Source organism: Lingula anatina, chromosome 9, assembly GCF_051362555.1.
Source record: "Lingula anatina isolate TDL-2025a chromosome 9, LinAna3.0, whole genome shotgun sequence".
NCBI lineage: Eukaryota > Metazoa > Brachiopoda > Lingulata > Lingulida > Lingulidae > Lingula > Lingula anatina.
The window spans coordinates 5,009,422-5,029,035 of record NC_141775.1 but is presented as its reverse complement, the minus strand read 5'-3'; the positions used below and the strand labels follow the sequence as shown (position 1 = coordinate 5,029,035).

The 19,614-nt window shown below is 34.4% G+C and overlaps 5 protein-coding genes across 8 annotated transcripts in view; 2 read left to right on the top strand and 3 right to left on the bottom strand.

The window, feature by feature from the left end:
- The window catches only part of LOC106159350 (H(+)/Cl(-) exchange transporter 6), a 50,634-nt gene extending 48,499 nt beyond the window's left edge, over window positions 1-2,135 (top strand). For both annotated transcript variants that reach the window (XM_086995646.1, XM_086995647.1), the window contains one exon: window positions 35-2,135. In XM_086995646.1, the coding sequence (XP_086851772.1) occupies window positions 35-253 (219 nt within the window). In that variant the 3' untranslated portion in view covers window positions 254-2,135. The remainder of the gene's footprint in view (window positions 1-34) is intronic.
- Window positions 2,136-2,282: 147 nt separating this feature from the next.
- Window positions 2,283-6,165, bottom strand: LOC106156095 (prostamide/prostaglandin F synthase). Of its 2 annotated transcripts, none has more exons than XM_013531209.2 (8): window positions 5,856-6,165; window positions 5,113-5,317; window positions 4,600-4,651; window positions 4,369-4,432; window positions 4,051-4,126; window positions 3,720-3,809; window positions 3,367-3,447; window positions 2,283-3,043 (listed from the first exon to the last, which is right to left on the bottom strand). In XM_013531209.2, the coding sequence occupies exons 2-7, from the start codon at window positions 5,177-5,179 to the stop codon at window positions 3,371-3,373; spliced, it is 426 nt and encodes a 141-aa protein (XP_013386663.2). In that variant the 5' UTR covers window positions 5,180-5,317; window positions 5,856-6,165; the 3' UTR covers window positions 2,283-3,043; window positions 3,367-3,370. The 2 variants fall into 2 exon arrangements, with proteins under 2 accessions (XP_013386663.2, XP_013386664.2); XM_013531210.2 differs by having other exon boundaries at window positions 3,371-3,447.
- A 1,163-nt stretch (window positions 6,166-7,328) lies between these two features.
- On the bottom strand, window positions 7,329-10,658 carry LOC106156103 (CDP-diacylglycerol--inositol 3-phosphatidyltransferase-like). Its single transcript, XM_086995645.1, has 7 exons — window positions 10,564-10,658; window positions 10,250-10,397; window positions 9,711-9,845; window positions 9,421-9,574; window positions 8,628-8,706; window positions 8,356-8,431; window positions 7,329-7,774 (listed from the first exon to the last, which is right to left on the bottom strand). The coding sequence occupies exons 2-7, from the start codon at window positions 10,293-10,295 to the stop codon at window positions 7,599-7,601; spliced, it is 666 nt and encodes a 221-aa protein (XP_086851771.1). The 5' UTR covers window positions 10,296-10,397; window positions 10,564-10,658; the 3' UTR covers window positions 7,329-7,598.
- Window positions 10,659-10,925: 267 nt separating this feature from the next.
- LOC106156098 (ADP-ribosylation factor 3) lies at window positions 10,926-14,995 on the bottom strand. 2 transcript variants are annotated; one of them, XM_086995644.1, is made up of 5 exons: window positions 14,805-14,995; window positions 14,594-14,671; window positions 13,012-13,085; window positions 12,490-12,782; window positions 10,926-12,149 (listed from the first exon to the last, which is right to left on the bottom strand). In XM_086995644.1, the coding sequence occupies exons 1-5, from the start codon at window positions 14,860-14,862 to the stop codon at window positions 12,086-12,088; spliced, it is 567 nt and encodes a 188-aa protein (XP_086851770.1). In that variant the 5' UTR covers window positions 14,863-14,995; the 3' UTR covers window positions 10,926-12,085. The 2 variants fall into 2 exon arrangements, with proteins under 2 accessions (XP_086851770.1, XP_086851769.1); XM_086995643.1 differs by having other exon boundaries at window positions 12,527-12,782; window positions 14,805-14,994.
- Window positions 14,996-15,037: 42 nt separating this feature from the next.
- LOC106156107 (uncharacterized) lies at window positions 15,038-18,277 on the top strand. Its single transcript, XM_013531220.2, has 5 exons — window positions 15,038-15,253; window positions 15,467-15,544; window positions 15,791-15,864; window positions 16,401-16,635; window positions 17,136-18,277. Exons 1-5 carry the CDS (start codon window positions 15,205-15,207, stop codon window positions 17,330-17,332), a joined length of 633 nt encoding a protein of 210 aa, XP_013386674.2. The 5' UTR covers window positions 15,038-15,204; the 3' UTR covers window positions 17,333-18,277.
- Window positions 18,278-19,614: the final 1,337 nt, after the last annotated feature.

The following is a 19,614-nucleotide window of genomic DNA, read 5'->3' as shown; positions in this document are numbered from 1 at the left end:
ATCATCATCATCAACATGATTTTTTTCTTTCTAGATTGTTGGCATAATCACAAGGCATGACCTTACCCATCATGCACTGCAGGAGCACATTGTCGACCACTCAGCTAAAAATGGCATCGTCCCTGATGAAATGACCAATGGGAGCGTATTGTCTCGCGATGACAGTAGCTATGCATCAACAGCAGGCAACCCTCGCCCCACCAGATCTGCAAGTTGGCAGAAAAGCAGCATACAGAAGAGCTACGCCACATGACATTTCTTAAAATTTCTTCTTTCCTGTTTTTGTGGATGGTAACTAGGTCACAGGAGTGTAGAGTCCAACGAGGAAAAAGCCTTGTCGTGTTTTAATGACTGTTGTTCATTTTATGAATGAGTGATCAAAATATTCCACCATTTAGTGACAAAGAAAATCCACTTTATTTGTGGTGGATTTTTCTTTTTTTCTTGTTGTACATAACATTTATGTACAGATGTTGAACAGATAGGTATCAAGTTTATTTTTAAGTAAAGTTAAAAGTCACACATTTTGAGGCCACAAGTGGAAGTTTCATTCCCAAAAATCTTTCAAATATTATTCCATATTCCCAGTGATTGTAGAGATTGTAAAGAAGTAGAGATTAGATAGAAAAATTCAACCAGGTTATTTAGAGGTTTAAAGGTGCGTAGTGTCCACCAAGTAGGTGCATGCTGTGATCCATTGTTTCATACATATATACCAAGGCCCTTAGCCAGCAATTTCAAAGGGGTTGGTCTTTTTCTGAAATAGTGGACCTTTGTATAACTAGATTAAATCTTCCCCAGAGTGGACCTTTTCCTGGTAAAAAGGGTGGTTCATCCCAACTCCCCCTGGCTACGAGCCCAATATCCGTTTTTCTCAAAATAATGAGATTTATATTTAATAATTAATGGTTTGATCAGGCCACATACATGTATGAAAGACTTTAAAATATCTGAATTATCGAGAAAAAAATGATTTGATACTTTTATGTGAAAAAAAAAACTGATTTTTCGAACAGCCTTTATTTGGATCATGTCTAGTCAATGGTGGTGATCATGTGACAAGATCATGTGATCATATTTGAAGAGTGGAAGGGAGTGGAGTTGAAAATGTATATATGGTGCTTATTTGTATGCTTGGACTCAGAAAGAAATTTTCAGTTTGAGGTGCAATACAAAATTATCTCAAATGTTATTGAGGAATAATTGTGGATTTGTTCTGCAAGTCAGAAATTTACATTCATAGGAAAATATGCATATTATATATGTGTTAACTTATTTATTGGTTAAGGTATTTAGAAGATTCGGAATAGTGAGAAGTTATGAAATTTTTGTTGCCACAGTGATACAGATGCGGGTTTTAATTTTATTACAATGTAAACTGTACGTTTATTTTTGAACGTTACTGACAAATGCTCAGTGGAAAACATTCAAGACTTTAGTTTAAAGTTTTACATACATTTCAGGTCTCATAAGATAATGTTGGGTGAGAGTGAGGCTAACGGTGTGCTCAAATATTCTAACATATGATGGAGTCGATTTTGATTTTGTTACAGGGTCTTCCAAAAGGTGCATGATCAGAATTATTTGAAAGGTAATAATATACAGTAAATATTTTAAGTTATCGAGGTTTTGATGGAATACGGGACAGCTGGCACTTTCCCAGATGGGACACTGGGATGGCTGGATCCCTCCTTGGCCATCCTGACTAAAAACTTACCCCGGTGCTTTGACTTGATTATAAGAATAGGGAGACTAAAGTTTTGAATACATGAATATTTTTGTCAGTTTGTACTTCTTTACTTAACTTTATTTTGTGTGTGTGTGTGGAGGGGGATGTTCAGAAAACTACGTGTGAGCTTCAGGATATGGATCTCCTAGCTCATATGTGTTATTAAGATAATGTTAAAAAATGTACAGAAATATTGTACAGTGTATGTCAAACTGGTTTTGACGACACACAAATTCTTATTCCATTGTATGACATAAGAGTACAAAGAACCCCAGTGAAATTCTGTCTTGTTTAACGTTCACTTAAGGTTCTCAATCTGTTCTTAACATTTGGTGTATGTTTTTTTTTTACAGTTCTAACATTGTTCCGTAATGAATGTCACATAATGTAACAGTTCGAGAACTGTTTTTTGGAAGTCCTTCAGAATGTCCTAGAACAGATTAAGATCAATTTTCATAAAATGAGAAAAACATTGTTCTAGGACAGATTGAGAACCATAAGTGGGCTTTAAATGAGACATTTTCACATGTGATATAACAATTGTAACAAGGAATTCCAATTCAATGTATTTATTAATTATTTTAGAAAAAAATTGTTGTTTATATAAAGTCCCTGAACAAATGTCATGCCAATTGAATAAACTGTCAACAAACATATGGCTAAAGTCCATTTTTGTTAAATCTTTTAAAAGTATTACACTGAAAGGTCAACTGGCTTAAACAAGAGTGACAAGGCCCATATTCACAGCCTTGAACACTGTCTGACCTTGACAGAGGTCAAAGGTCATCCACCAGACCAGTCCCAAAAGATTCCCAGTCTAGCTTCATAGGTGGCAACTCTGTGCAAGAGGAGACAGTGTCTGGGTGTGATATGGTACTTGTTTTCTTAACTGGTACATTTAATATTACGGAAAACTAATATGCTGAGATGAACAAAAATAAATAAAAAAAGGTCCAAGAAAACCCTCTGCTTAGCTTTACACTTTTTATCATTCTAAAAGCTTATGATCTTACAACTTTTATAATTTGTTCAATTAAAAAGTTTTTATAGTCAAATAAATGACTTTCTAAATTGCAAATATGCTATTTTGAACAATTAGCCTGCTTTAAGCACCTGGGTATGCATTGTGCTCTAATTTGTAATAAAAAATTCACAAAAAAAATATTAATTAAATTACCAATCAAAGCATCATCTCTATGGGATCCATATTATTTAATATTTGGTGGACTTGTTTTTGTCCATTTAGCCTATTTCGAATGTGTCAATTCCTTAGCATTGCTTGCAGAGGTCTTTCGCTAGTCCTTTAAGCCCATTCTGAAAATTAAAAATTTCGAAAATTCTATGGAATTGCTAATTTTTAACTTGTCGACTCAATGGTATTTTCATTTTAAAAAATTATTAAGATATGAAAAGAACTAAATATTAAGTTCAAGATTGTTTAGCATTTTAGACTTTTAAAGATTACTTCAAGGGAAAAGTACCATCACACTTCCTTCGCAGTACATGTACGATTTTGAATTTTGATTTTAAACCTATCCATATAAATTGCCTTGGCCTGCTGGCTATTGAAATTTAATTTTTAAAAATGACTTTGAAATATATATATAACTTTAACAAAAGCTCTTTTCCCAATAAACCTGCCTATTTCTTGTAGCAGACATCATCTTCACAAACCACTTTTGGCGCCTCAGCTTTCTTTTCTGTGGCAGGTGCTCCACCTATAGTTATAAATAATTGTTTTGAAATTGTGAACAACATCTGCATATTTATTAAGATGAATTTTGTTGCTTTGAAATACAAATCGAATGCAAGTAAGTTTAAGTTCAAATGTTTATTATACAAATTATTTACTTTTTGTAACATAAGGCTTTAATGCCAAATGCTTAATGCCTAAGTACAGGAAAAAATGAGCTCCAGGTAAAAACCTTGTGCAGCCCAGGCTCTCAAGTTGGTGGTGCAAATTAACCAGATACAAAGTAAAATATCTTACCATCTATTCCAAGTGCTTTGAGAACATCTTCTAGTGGAACATGTTCTCCTGGATTCTCTTGACGCCAGTTCAGAAGACACTCACTGCCACCTATAGGACAAAAAAAAGCAAAAAACAATGCACAAAGTCCTTTAATAGCCTGCACTCCCTTATAACAAGTCTAGGTTGATTCTGAATTCTACTCAATAATATCATATACTCTAATCATTATCATATGCAGCAAATTTGTGCCTAAACCTAATGTAAATCTGGTTATCTTTAGCTGGAATTTCATTACTTTGGTCATTTAAATTTGGATAAACTTTGTAGATCTTTCCTACACTGTACATACCTGCAGATACAATTATGGTTCCACCATTTTGGAACCCATCACCCTTAAAATCACCAGTGATGTTTTGTTCTTTTGCCTGTAAAATAAATGAATCATTTGGAAATAAAAAATAATTTAAATTAATTCTTAGACTTGTGTTACAGTGAATGGACAGGTACTCTTGAAAATCTTTTAGGATTTTCCACAGTGGGTAACACTTCAGATTAGTAATACATTTATGAGTGTTTCTGTGTAAGCGTAATCATTAGGTATAAAAAATAGATCATCCAACACCAGCTCCTTATTTTAATTATAATTTTTGGTTTGTTAAGACTTTACCTTTGCCATAGCTGCTCTTGACACTTTCTTAAGGATGGACATAAGACCACTCAGTATACCATATCTGAAATATATATTTAGCCATGACGATATCAGTAACAAAGTATTTACTTATACTGTATTTAATAGACCTTTCAACATAACTGCTTGTCTTCGCCCACCAAAACTAGTGAGTAAAAACTAATATTCTTTTTCAATATTAATATCAACATAATATTATTTCATATTTACCTTTTATACCCCATGTCTTTATAGCATTGCTGTTTTTGATCAATATAAACCTCTGCAAATAGAAAACACATTTAAATTAAAATTTAAAGAATGAAATAACAATACATTAATTGAGTGTTTGTTACCCAGGCCTAAACCAGGTGGTGCTTGCGGCCAGATATTACACATGACATGACTAAGCTGAGAAAGTGTCAATGTGCATGCTTCTCGTGCATTTTTAGAATTAGGACATCTTTATTCACCACATATTAAGAGAAAAGTGCTAAAATTTTGGTTAATGTAAAAATATGTTAAAAGCGGCAAAAAGATATGTATTTTAAAATAATTATTTAAATTATCCTTACTATTATAATAATCATTATCATCATTGCTATTATTATCAAGAGTCAAGAAAGACTAAACTATAGACAGAAGTCCAAGCATGTACAAGTCACAATGGTAAATACTGTAACGGTATTAAAAAAATTGATTTTTCTTCAAATTACACAGAAATTCGGTTTCATTGTCATGTACCTCCTGAAAAATAGTTCCCCTTCATGTAGTCCTCCACCCCAACCTCCTCCAGCCCGACTGCAACCATGCGTACGTTATGGGAGTCCAGCTGGGGCTTCAGGGTGCTGATCTCGCGTGAGGCGAGGCGACAGAACTGTCATCCAAAACGACGCAAAAATGTGATCATGCATGCTTGTTTTTCCCAGAAGCTTTCTATGGCAACCATCTGTAATTATAAAGAATTCTTCTGTTCTGAGATCTGACTTGACAAAAGGCAATCATGTATTTAATCAGCGAAAAAGACTGTATACTCTAGTTAAAATGTTTTCATTAAGAGTTCAAAAGACTTTCTCTTGCATTAAATGAGTTGGTATAAAAGAGTGAGATTGTTGAACAGCTTCATACATGTAGTAGCAGTAATAATAATAATAAAATCAAACTTAGAAGAGATCTACAGAGACTTTAAGCTTGTAATTCCACATTGTTTATTAAACAATCCTCTTGGTTAAACTAAGATATAGCAATTCCACAGGGCACTATGACTGTTTACGACTGAACGAGACAGAAGACCTTGGACTTCAAGTGGAGATACTCCAGTACTACTGTACACGCCGATAATACATGTACATACACTGAGTAAAGTGTACGTTGGATTTGCAGGGTAAAGTTAAGATATACGAATATTGAAATTATCTTTGACCACCTGAAATTAAAATTTCAAAACTTAAACCTTTTTCTGATTTAGAAAAATCGTATCTGGTTACCTCTCCTGATGTCGCACTTTTGACTAGGTTTTTGCCAATCTTGGCCACTTCGGCCGGCAGGCCTTTCGAGGCCGAAGCCATTGTACAATGTCGGTCTTTTTCTCTCTCGAATATCTTGACAGAATCTCCAAATAAAATGTAGTTAAGTGACTTCACAGCGTGCACAGGCGTCCTGAGAATACCCTCTGTAAGTTTAAGACCACACCAAGCCGATATAACAGTCAATTCCCATAAAATGTGTGGCATAGCACAGGACCAAACCCCTTCGTTTGCACAGGTTATGTAAACTAGGTCATGTTTGGTCACATGACGAGTAACGTGCAAGTGAGGTCATGTGCCAACAGTCAAGGCCTGACACTGCGACCCGATATCTCATTCCTGCATATTTTGTTAAAAAGATAGCAACCCTTCATATGAGAATCAAAATTTCAAAAGAAATACACCGTAAGCAATTAACACAAAGAAAAATAATAATTTCCAATTTACTACATAACTGGCGGTTATCGCAATTATTCTGTTCAAAACCTGTGCATGCATGTTGACCTCTGTGTATGCAGTAGGCCTGTTTTTTTTTTTTTTTTTTTTTTTTTTTTTTACAAAAATCACGCTTTTAATCTACTAGCTTTGAATGTCAGAATGGATTTATTAACCATTGATATAAATAAAGCAATAGGGAAAATTCTCGTTTACCCCAGAGAAATTAATTTTAAGGCACTTTTCCCGCTCAAACAAAGAGCTGTTAACGTTATCACTTCAAATTAAAGCTTTTTGTATAAAGTGCACGTTGATTAAAATAGAAAAACGATGCATCCATCTTTATCCTTCAGTAGCTGTCATTATATAATATCATCGTAATATGCAGGATACGCGCTTCTCTTCTGCACAGATCTGTTATTGCGAGGGGAAGATCATGGACGAATAATCATGGTAAGATAGAGGCTGGGAAGGGGTGGGGCAAGGAGAAAACAAAATTGCAGGCCGAGCGGACGAGTAAACTGATATTATCGTACATGCATGTAAGGTACAGAAACGGTAGAATTGTTTTGTATTGTCTCGATTCGATTGTTATAATTTTAAACTACTGGTAGATCCGCCACTGTCATGCACCCGTAGGCCTACCTGTAAATCATCAAAGGGCCTTCTCAATGTCTAAGCAAGGCGACAGACCAGCATCATGCAATTAATTGCATATCTCATTTTATTTCATTTCATTTTATTTTATTACCACCTCAGGGATGAAAAAAATAGAAACATATAGAATCTCTCTCTCACACACACACACACACACACACACACACACACACCAAAACCGTTCTAAAACAAAGTCAAGTTTAAATATAACACAATAAAAATTAAGCTTTAAATTGAAGTGGAACTTTAAAAGCCTCGTTTTTTTTTTCGACGGCACCAACATTAAATTGCACGGAGGAATAATAATAATAATAATAATAATAATAATAATAATAATAATAATATGATCATAATATTTATTTAAAGTCTAAAATCCTTATAAGTTCGGTAGAATTAACAATAACAAAATGCTAAAATATTGTAGTATTAAATACAAGCTGTAAAACCATAGTTAATACCTTCAATTTTCGGAGTATGACGATTAGTAATTTGCCGTTAAAAACGATAAAAAATAAAAATTCGATCAATGAAAGTTCCTTTATGGACATGTCCTGTAATATCTTCCCAGCCATGATTTTCTTGTCCTCAGTCTCATACACCTCCTTGCTCAGATCAAGAAACCAAAGCCCTCATAATTATTCCCGTCTTCTGAGCCTTCTGGGCGTCCAGAGCCGCCATGATGAGGGTGGCCTCTCCCAGCTCAACTAGAGTCTTACCCACCTGGAGGGCAGCGAATGGAGAACAGCCAATACAGATCACCTGCCACAGCCCCATTTTTACACCAGGAACTGAAAATGAAATATACTTTATGTACTCTTACGTTATTCAGCGGGGAGGATAGCAATGGCAATAAAAGGTAAACAATGCAGGCCTACAATGTAACTATAATGTCAATATATACTTTAAAAACAATATTTTATTTTCGTTTTTTTTTTCCTGAAGAAACTTACGAACGTGTTTTTCTTGTTCGTGGGGCCCAACGCCCCCCCCCCCCCCCTCCTGCCAGGGTTACACAGGTCACAAAGAGATCTTTTTTCACTACATAATCACACATATTTTTCTGGCTAATTCTATTTTTATTTATTTATTTATTTATTTATTTATTTATTTATTTATTTGCACAAAAATAACGTCATCAGCCCTTGGCAAATGGTAGAAAGTATAGGACGTTGATCACAATGACTGTTGGAACGCCATGCTTCACTTTTTCTTTCTTTTTTTAATGAAAAAGCTACATTATTTCGCCATTTTAATGTTAAGACGGTCATATTCATAATTACCACATATTAGGCCTATAACAAAGGAACTTGACTTCATGAGCATATGCCCATCCTGAAATTAACCAACATTAATACCCGGGCATACTAACCTCGCGGTCCTTTGGTGAAGGTGGTGAAGTATAACAATCCATAACATAATATGCTTCCGCAAAATATCACCTTTTTCTGGAAAATAAAATACCAAGATATTCATTTATTAACATAGTAAACTATTATGGTCATGCATTAGTGAATAAGTAAGTAAATTATTAAAAACTATAATAGCATTGGTTTTTGAACTTAAATGTATATTTCAGTTACGCTTATCCATTAGTATACATATCCTTAAAGCCTACTAAGAACATAATAAGTTAATTATTACTGTGAATTTAGGAAGCGAAAGGAATGGCATGCACTCTAGGCCGATTGTCTGGTAAGTTCTGCTTCCAAGCAAAAGTGAACTGAAATAAAAATGAAAATGATGGATCAAAAATCAAGCTAGATATAACCCCTGACTGTACTCAAACCGAGGTTTCGTTTAGGAAATTGAAAAAACAATTTTTTCTCGCATTTTTACAGCTATTTCTATACTTGGACACATAAATGGGCGATATTTGAGTCACAAGCGCTACACCCTAAAAGTGCTAGGGAGTTTTTGTAGCATCTATTCAGTCGCTTTTGCGTTAAAAATAGTTCAACACTCCTTAATTATAATTGACCCATATGGACAACACGAATGGTCTCAAAGTTAGCAGCAAAATTTATGCAGTTTCTCTGTATTGCCATCCACTGCAGGCCCGTTGCCAGCAATTTCAAAAGTGTTTTTTTTTTTTCTGAAAAAGTGGACCTTTTACCATGAAGCCTCCATAAATAAAATTTTACCCAGAGGGCACCTTTTCTCGGCAACCCCTCCCCCTCCCCCTCCCCCGGCTACGGGCCTGCACTGCCATTATCATCACTGGGCGCCGCACTTGACTGGTATTTCTTCTGAGAACAGAAACACATGTAGCCGCGTGCATCCAATGACTAGATACACCCGTAGATATATCGATGTTTTTTCTAATAAAAAGTAAAGTAAGCTAGGTATCCTAGTTCCGTTATTTCAACGAATAAGAAAGTTATTTATTTACTTATTTACTTACTTATTTATTTAGTAAGTTGGTTACATAACCCACCTGTAGCCGTGCATCCACTGACTAGATACATCAGTACACGCAACTCCAACAAAAAGGAAAGCATGTCTGGGGTAGAGGAGACACAGTCTCGCTAACATGCAGAGCAGCGTTCCTCTGTCGCTCATCGTATCCAAGAGAGTGCCAAAAACACTCACTGAAATAAAATTAATGGCAAAATGTTGATCCTAAGTTAGAATTCCAATAATAAGACAAGATATATGGTTTTGGAGAACAAAAATTCTTTTCAGCTGTTTGTTTGTGCTTTCTGTTTAGGACCTAACGGTACTTACTTTGATTAAGGTACTTTGCAATAGGTCCGTCTACCATGTCCAAAGCAAAACTGAATGTGTAAAGCCAAAAAGCCTTGACGGGGTGGTTAGGCAAACAGTGAAATAACCCGAGTCCCATGAGGATTCTCAAATAACCTGTGAAACAGAAGAGAAAATGTGCCTCAAGTACCATATGTGTAAAGATTATATTTTTAAATGAAGGTATAATTAACTGCAAAGAACTTATAATTAGGCCCTACACTGATGCTCTAACAGACAGAAATTCTAATATTGTCTACGTTTTATAATCACGCGCAACGAAAGACGGGGGCAGAGTAGATGAAAGATTTTTAAACTCTGGACTAAAATATGCGTTATTTTTGCCCACTAATACACAATGCATATCTTATCCATCACAGAGAGAAAAGAAATCAACATCTAATTTTTTTATCTTAGAGCTACAATTTCAAAATAAACAAATTAATAAAATAATTAGAAATAAAAAAAAATTCTAAAAAGTACTAACAGTTGAATGAGTAAAATAAAGCTAAACCACTTACCTATTATGTGAGGCAAAAATATAAAATAATTTTGTTCCAATTCCATGATGGCAAGTCACACCAGGTATCAAGGTAATTTAATTAGAACAGCAAAGGTTTGGAAATTGATAACGGAACCTCGGTATATATTGGCTATTCCGACCTGCACCTGTTTACGCAATCAACACGTACATGTAAACAAATATTGTTTATTATTTTTAGGGTGTTAAAGCAAAACAAACCCGCATACAATGTTAATCACATATATTGTCTTGAGTGATGTAGACACAATTATTTTGAACAAGCAACACGTAAGCCTGCAATAGTTTTCCTACCTGCACAGACTGGTGCATTTGTTTTGTATTGAAATGGAAGTTTTTTGACAACCGCCAGAATAGCGTGACGTCGCTTGTCGTGATGGCGGACGCACTGGTATGTTGAAATAGGGTTGGTTTGCAGAATGAGTCCTTGAAATGAAAATAAGATATTTAAATCTTGATATAAATATAACCAATGAAAAGATTAAACACGAACGCAATTTCATCCGAACCACATCTAAAATAATTCTTTCTAACTTCATTTTTGAAAAAAAAAAAAAATAATAATCAGAAATATTCATTTCTATAAAAGATCACTCTTTGAAACAGTTTGGATTTTTCATTAAAAATCAGAAGAAATAAAAACAGGGAGTAAAAAATACTGGTTGACAAACTTTTATTTACTGGCAATTTGCACATCTAAAATTGTGATTACAGCTAACTTCGGTATCACAGATAAATATACTTATATTAAATATACTTATATCATTTTCAGTCAAGGGGGTTTTTACTTTAAATCTCAAGTTAATCATATGCATACAGAATTATGACTATGAAGAAACATACCATCAAAGTGTGAACAGAAAGAGAAAGAAACCAAACCCTTACAATGGAATGACACATTTATTTTAAAATTTCATATAACATTCTGAATATTTATATTTATATTAAGAGTAGAAATAAATTCCCATTGGCCCATCGAAATGAATTAAATTGTAATAAATGAATATTTATATAACAGAACATTAAAATGCATACATACAAAAAATCCTAGAAATTAAAAGATCAAATTTCACAGATATATCATTCAAAATCTTGTCAAAACAGAATGTCACAAAAAAGCTGAAATAACTGTTCCTACATGTACACCAAGTAAAAAACTGATGAATCTAATACAAAATATCCCTGAAATAACTGAGCTATCACAGACAAATACATTTGAAGTACTCCACACTTCCCTGATAAAAGTTTAGTTTTAAAGTTACATAATATTATACATTATTTTTACATTATATATACAATACATTATATATTAAATTATTGCACAACAAACCTACCAAGCTTCAATTTTCTCGAGTTCAGACCCAATATTAAATTCAGGCATTAAAATCTAGCATTCACATGACAAAGTAAGTAATTACCTTTTTTAGGATTCACCACACATGAGCAAGTCAGTATTATCTTATTCAAATATTAAGCTAGCCACAATGTTCCATAAAAGACTTCGCCACCAAACTGTCCACTTAGTCTACTACAAAATGCAATTAATGTGTGCCGCTTCCAGTGTGTAGATGCAGACAAGTATTTGCACACAAGTGTGTGCAGGCACAAACACCATCACAGATTAATTGAAACACAAAAACAATTTAAAATTTGAAAAAAAAATCATCTGGTAAACATTCCTTTGATGCTGCTTAGGGCTTTGGTTAAGTATTCACTTCCATAGGAGATCCCTGCCTTTCCTGCTTCCTTGGCTCCACCTACAGTCTGTTTTACTGGTGTAACAGCCATCTTCCAGGCTTCTCTGACCTGCATCTGCCTAACCAACCAATCCAGGCCTTCCTCCAGTCCTGTGCCCTCTGTGGCCGATGCTGGCTGGATATCTGCAATGAAGAAATATGCAGGGAACATATAGATTATTTATTATTAATATTACTGCAGTCGAGATGAATCAATTTCAAGATGTATGATGTCATCTCATGTTTAATTTTGTTGCAATTTTTAGCTTCCTTTTCACTAAAGAGAATTATTCATAAATACACATATAAATTAACACAGTGAACTCTGCAAAACCTTTCACCTTCCAACATACACCATTCTTTACCTAAAGAAAAGGTTTATCTTTGGTATATTACATTAAAAATTATATAGTCATTATCTTACTCCAATCTTCTCATATCTCAAGTAAAATCTCCAGTCCCAAAGCGTATGAGGTATGCTAACCTACAAGTCTGCTGCACTAATATACAGATGCACTTACACCATGGATGCGATGCCAATACATTGTGTTTTGAACCCACTATGTTCATGGCTTCGAAAATCTCAGAGGGAGTCATGGCGGTTTTAAGATCTTGTTTATTTGCGACGATGAGCACGGGTATGTCATAGTTCAAGTCGTCAGACCCCAATACGTCAAGCAGCAGTTCTCCCGCCTCTGCCAGCCTTTCTTTATCTGTGCTGTCCACGGTGTAAACGATGGCTTGGGTGTTAGGATAGTAGTGTCTCCATAGAGGGCGCTGTGGGATGGCACATGGGAAGAGCAAGAACACTTAAGTACAGACTGATTAATAAATCTGCTAAAATTGGTCAAATAAATTGCAAATTTAATTTATGAATTTAGCTATTAATTCATTCATTTATCTTTTATCTAGTCTTTGTTCATAATTTCTTAACTTTTTCTTTTAATGTTTTTAAAATCATATCATTCCTGTGTAAAATGAGAAATCTTCTTCACCAACTTCTTACCATTTTATCTCTGGTCCCAACATCCCACATAGTAATATCAACCCCCTTGTGTTCCACTGTCTCCACATTGAATCCTGAAAAATTTTATTTACCAGTAGTATTAAACTTTGGATGCATTAGGTGAAAACAAATAATTAAAGGATAATACAAACATTCAAATACATTCTATAAAGCCTCAAATAAAAAACAAGGAAAAAATACCTTCATAAGATCATTACCATTTTTTTGTTAATTTAAAGTAAATATTGGTATTAGAACTGCACTGAAAATCATGCATATGGTCATTTGGAGAGTATTAAACAAATAACATCAATGTGACACATCATATATGACATGAAAATCCATTTTAATTAAAATTCTTTGGTTTTCTTTGTCCCATATGGACCATGACTTATGGCACAGGTGGTGAACTTTAATTCTTAATCATGCCCTGATCAGGTCTACTTAGTATTTTGGTATGCAATGAAAAGGGGAAAAAAGTAAGTTTAGCACCATAAGGTATGTGATTACCCAGTCATCATATTACTTTGAGTGTATTTGTGTGAAAAGGACAGTGTCATGTCACAGTTATCAGTGAACTCTATTTTGTTTCGTCTTGGGTGTTCAACATACTAGTACCCCTTAGTCACGCTCAGCTGTCACCTTGATTGGATAGTAAACGATTGTCGTAAAATCGCTAAATGATATTAAAACCGGGTTCATAAACTTGAAAACCACCTAGGACAACCTTAGACTGCCACATTAATCCAACACAATGCAAAAATAAACTATAACAAGTGGTTAAAGCCTTCAAACCGAATGTCGTAAGGTCCCCATATACCTCCATAGAGACAATAAAATGTTTATTTGGGTCCACTCTAACCTCCAATTACGAAAAAGAAGCCATGCCATTGGACAATACGACCTCTGAGGTTACGTCATTTCCTGAATTGGAGGTTAGAGTGGACCGAAATAAACATCAGAGGTGGAATTTTGATTTACGGTTTGACCATGCACGGAACTTACAAACGAGCGACGGGGTGATGTAGCCTGCAGTATTTGCGGTAAGCTTGCCAAGTTTTAAGCCGCTCCGATGCCCGGCAGTATTTTATTTTAATTATTATGTTGAAAATGGTTGAGTTTTGTTTCACAAGCTGACTCTATTTTATTGTCTCTATGGAGGTATATGGGGACTTTACGACATTCGGTTTGAAGGCTTTAACCACTTGTTATAGTTTATTTTTGCATTGTGTTGGATTAATGTGGCAGTCTAAGGTTGTCCTAGGTGGTTTTCAAGTTTATGAACCCGGTTTTAATATCATTTAGCGATTTTACGACAATCGTTTACTATCCAATCAAGGTGACAGCCGAGCGTGCCCTTAGTTACCTCCGCCAAGGAGGTTATATTTTCACCCCTGTTTGATCTGTCCATCTTTCTGTCTGTCATCAACATTACTCAAAAAGTTATGGACCAATTTTTACGAAATTTTCAGGAACTGTCAGAAGTGGGCCAAGAAACAGATGATTACTTTTTGGTGGTGATCCAAATCAATAATTAATCAAAATATATTGAAAACGGTACACGCCACACCGGGAGTCTTACCAATCGTCGGAATTGTAGTAACAATTTCTCCAAGTTTAAGCTTGTATAAAATCGTGGTCTTCCCCGCCGCATCTAAACCTGCAAAATAAAGAATGTAATTCGATTTTTGTAACTGTAACAACATTATTCTTTGTTAAAAGTAATATTCACTCCATCTTTTTGTTAAACCAAGTTGAGAGAGGGAGAGAAAAAGAGAGAGGGAGATACCTACCCAAAAAGAGAATTCTTGCTTCCTTATTCTTCGTCCAACTAGATAATGTTTGCCCCATACTGCAAGACAAAGTCAGCTTCTGTCCACCTCACTATACCTCATTCTACATTTGATACTTTGCTATATCTACCACTGTTTATCACATCCGCTTCGAAATCGCACACGAAACTGACCTATATCTAAAAGACAGATACAATTGGTCGATCGAGATCACGTGACCAAGAATGTTTACAAACATGGCGGTTCCAGGTTGGAACTTTCGTGTTGGAGTTTATGATGTTGGTTATTTATTACAGGTGGAGAGAAAATTAGAAATTGATAAGTGGGCTATCATAATTAATTGTCTATATAATTCACCAGATACCCATGGTAGCTTGCAGGTGACAGCAGTATCCTCAAAATGGGCTCAGGACTTTGTACCCACAAGGAAGTGAAGATAATTATGCTGGGTAAATATAATATATGGAAATGTTGCTGTTTACAGTATTTTTGTTTTTATAAGAAACAATGTAATATGTTTTTTATATGAAATAGGAATGCCAAAAACAGGTATCAGGTAACCCATATGTGAAACTCTTTGTGCACATGTATCAACTCCAATTTACCTGTATTCCTCTAAAATATATGTCTTTATTTATTATGTTTATTCTAATCTACAACAGGTCTGGATGCTGCTGGCAAAACTTCAGTGCTGTACAAACTCAAACTGGGTGAAATTATCACAACCATTCCCACTATAGGTACATGTGTGAAAAGTTGCTTACAAACCTTTAAGGGATAACAACTGTTCATTTAGGCCAAAAATGAGCTTAGATAAAGGAGTGCTAAAGCTTTACTTTTCTTACAGTTGACACATCTGATTACACATCAATATTCCATTAGAACAGTGTTCCTCAAGAAATGTGTTTATGTAATTATATTAATTGATTTTATGACATCTACCTCAGTATTTTACAAGTACTCCATCTTAAATTTATTTCTATCAGGTTTTAATGTTGAGGAGCTGAAGTATAAGAATTATGACTTCATTGTGTGGGACGTGGGTGGCAGAGACAAGATTGTGAGTAGTTTTCATTTGAAAGGTTTTTATTATAGGTATAGTAATTACTCATTCTTTTCATTGAGGAAATTTAAATTTTACGGATACTGTATCTTTTAGGGCATAATTTCCTTTTATTAGCGGTAGCAACAAAATAAAAATGCAGGCTACCCTTAAGTTCTATTCTATGCAGTAAAAACACCACAATGCTATATAGTTACATAATTTTTGTGATTATGAAGTTATGTATCTATATTTTTTTGCCCAGTGAAAATGTGAAGTCTTTACAAAAGTTAAAAGGAGTAAGAGACAAAAACAGAAAAACATCTTCCAAGATTTAGAAAAAAAAAAAAAATTAAAAATTTATCAGTTCTCCACAAAGACAGATTCAGATTTATTTTAGTGCAAAAATGTGTATCAGTGTATTTGTAAATAAAATTTACTATTTCATCATTAATTTATGCAAGATTTATGTATTTGTCCATTTACATTTGTTAAAAAGATAATCCCTGCATCAGGTAATACAATTTAAAAGTATTATAATAACTGATTTCCAGAGACCACTTCAGCGTCATTACTACCAGGGCTCTGACGCTCTGATCTTTGTTGTCGACAGCAATGACAGGGATAGAATGGAGCAGGCAAGGGACGAGCTGCACAGTATTTTGTCAGAAGAGGAGATGAAAGAGGTGGTTCTTCTGGTTTTGGCCAATAAGCAGGATGTGGCCAGTGCCCTGAGCAGTGCTGAGGTGGTTGAAGCCCTGGGGCTGAACGCCATTAGACACCAGTGGTGTAAGTATTTTCAAATAGATTGAATATGATTTTTATTACTAGGATTCACACATAAATTATACAGTCGTTGAATATGTTTCTCTTACAAGGATTTGTGCATAAATTTTATAGATGATAAATATGTTATTTTTACTAGGATTCATGCATACTTTGTATTAAAAAAGTTTTCAGTCGAAGAAATGGAAGTTATATTTGTAGATGAAACAGTAACACGACCTGGATCAACCAATTGTAGTAATAATTGTGTTGATAGCAAGGGTTGCTAGTATCAATAGATGATCAGGTTTTCTGTAGAATCCACATTATACTTGACCATGTAACTAAATTGTACATCAAGATGTATATCCTGAAATAAATAATCCCTAAATTATGGCTTAAAAGTAATCTTGTTATCCAGTGACGAATCCACTGTATGTCAACTAAGTTCAGTTGACTGATATTGATCCTTTTATATGCAATAATAATATTTATTGATTTATTCTGATTTTTTCCACCACTAGTTATCCAATCTACGTGTGCCATAAAAGGGGATGGATTATTTGAAGGATTAGACTGGCTGACAAACACATTGGCCAATAGGAAGATGGAAGAAATGCTTGTCAAGCCTGTCAATCAAACTGTTTCCAAGGCAACAGGATTGGCCAAGGAGGGGGTGGGTCACATTGCCAAAAGGTTGCTGAAAAAGTGGTTCACTTGAACACTTGTCAATCAAGTCATTTTTCCAGCCAGTGGGTGTGGTCTGTGAATACTTGTCAATCAATCAGCAAGTGGGTGTGATCTGTGATCAGCAAGAAAATGGGGTCTAAAGCAGCGTCAGTCCCCAAAATTGAATATTCTTAACAAGATCACTGGGGCAACAAATGTAAGACTGGAACCAAATAACTCCCTGTTAATTTGATCCAAGATTAATCAGACTGCTGAAAGGCAACATTACATTTGTTTTGTAAAAAAAAAGAATGGCTAACTTTGATTGACTATTGTGAAGTGATCATATATTTAAGTAGACAAAGAAATTTGGCCTTATGGTCAATTTCATTTTTGGTCCTAAAAATCCTTCTGAGGCTTTGCTTATTGATTGCTATTGTATTTCTTATGATGAAGGGTTCAGCAGGCCTGTAACAAGCAATTTTATTGGGGGGGGGATAAATAGGATCTTTTTACACACTAAATTGATCCAACTTGACAATTGGCAGAGAACTTTATTCAAAGTCCCCCCCGGATACAGACAAGGGTTATTAAGGGCAGTTCATCAAGTTTATGTAACTTAAATGTAAATTGTTCTTCAGACTTATCTTAGTTCTATTGTTTCTGTATCAAATAAATGTATCAAAGTAACTGATAAGCTACTTGATTCATATTGCTTATTGACATTAAGACAGATAATTATGGTAAAAAAAGAACTTGACCTTAAAATAGCATGATAATATTTACATTGTATCTAGGACTTGCCAGATTGTTATAGCTTTGGTAAATGATTAATCTTTTCAGTGGGGTAATCTTTTAGAAACATAATTTTGGAATCATTGAAATATATGTGTCACAGGCCAGATCCCAATCTAGTCCACTTCCTAAGTGGCCCAGACCACATGTTACTGTATTGACAATTGCCACTTTTTTCAATAAAAGTTATGTGTAATAACAATTGAAGTCGCAATGTTAAAATTTATCTGTATTATTTCTTATTTCACAGTCAAGCATTTTTATGGTCTTTCTGGAAATTTGCAGTAAATAGACTGTATGTTTTTTTTATGCCTTTGAAAGTGTATAAAGTATATTTAGCCCTAAACAAATTAAAAACTCTTACTGTGATTTTTAATATAAATGATAAAACCAATAGATGGTTAGTGGGATAAATCAATTATTATATTAATATCCTTATAAGTCCCAATCGTTATTGTTTCTTCATTACTCAGATGACTGTATCTGTCCAAAATTTACTCCTTTTTCTATGTCCTGGTTGTCTTCTTTTTACAACTCTCTGAACTACTGAGATATTTGTAAGGGGCTGATCTGAATCTTTCCCCAGGGAGGTGAAAATGTTTCAACCCAAAATGAATCAGGCCCCAAATATATTCTTACTTCCGTCTGTTCTAGACATGTTGTCATCAGATGCAAACTGTACAGAGGCGCATGTGGGATGCGGTAAAATAGTCGTGTATACGTGCACGCACACACACACACACACACACACACACGCATGGTAAAGTTAATAACCGGATTTCACATTTTTGCCTCTTCAAGCTAATACTCAAGATTTTAAAATTATTAAGTTAAAGCTAATTGTTCTGAAAGCCGTAGTCCATTATCCACATTGTAATTAGTTGCCGTTCTCCGATCGACGCGGTTTTACAACTTATAAGTTTAATTCGTATCAATCGGTTTGAGATACAGGTAGAGTAAGACAAAAGCTCCTTTATTTCTACGTACCTTCATCAGGTGTTGAATTCAGACTTGGTCATTGACGGATTTAAATGGAATTTTCATGATAGGAAACGAGAAGGTCCAAGAATAAATGGATAGATTTTGGTTAAGATCCATTAATTAATTAATTAATTAATTAATTAATTAATTAATTAGTTATGTACAAAAATCATCCGATCTTATTGATAAAATTCACAAATTCGTCACTGCTCCTCAAAATATGTAGTTTGTGAAGATACAGGAGTCTTCCACAAAAAACGGCACATCATGACATTTGCGCCAGTGACGCATACAGCCCCCTACATGTTGAGTTGTATTAGTTTAAAACAGCAAAAATAAAGGGGCAAGTCAAAGTTATAGGCTTACAAATAGTAGGCCTACACGACATGCGTGCGTCACTGGCGTTATTCACATGTTAGTTTTTCTAATTTTTGTTTATTTATTTTTTTAATTTTTATTTATTATTATCATTATTATCATTGTTTATTTATTTATTTATTAATTTATTTATTATTTTGAATGGCCCACATGCATCCAGACATTGTGATGCAAATGTTT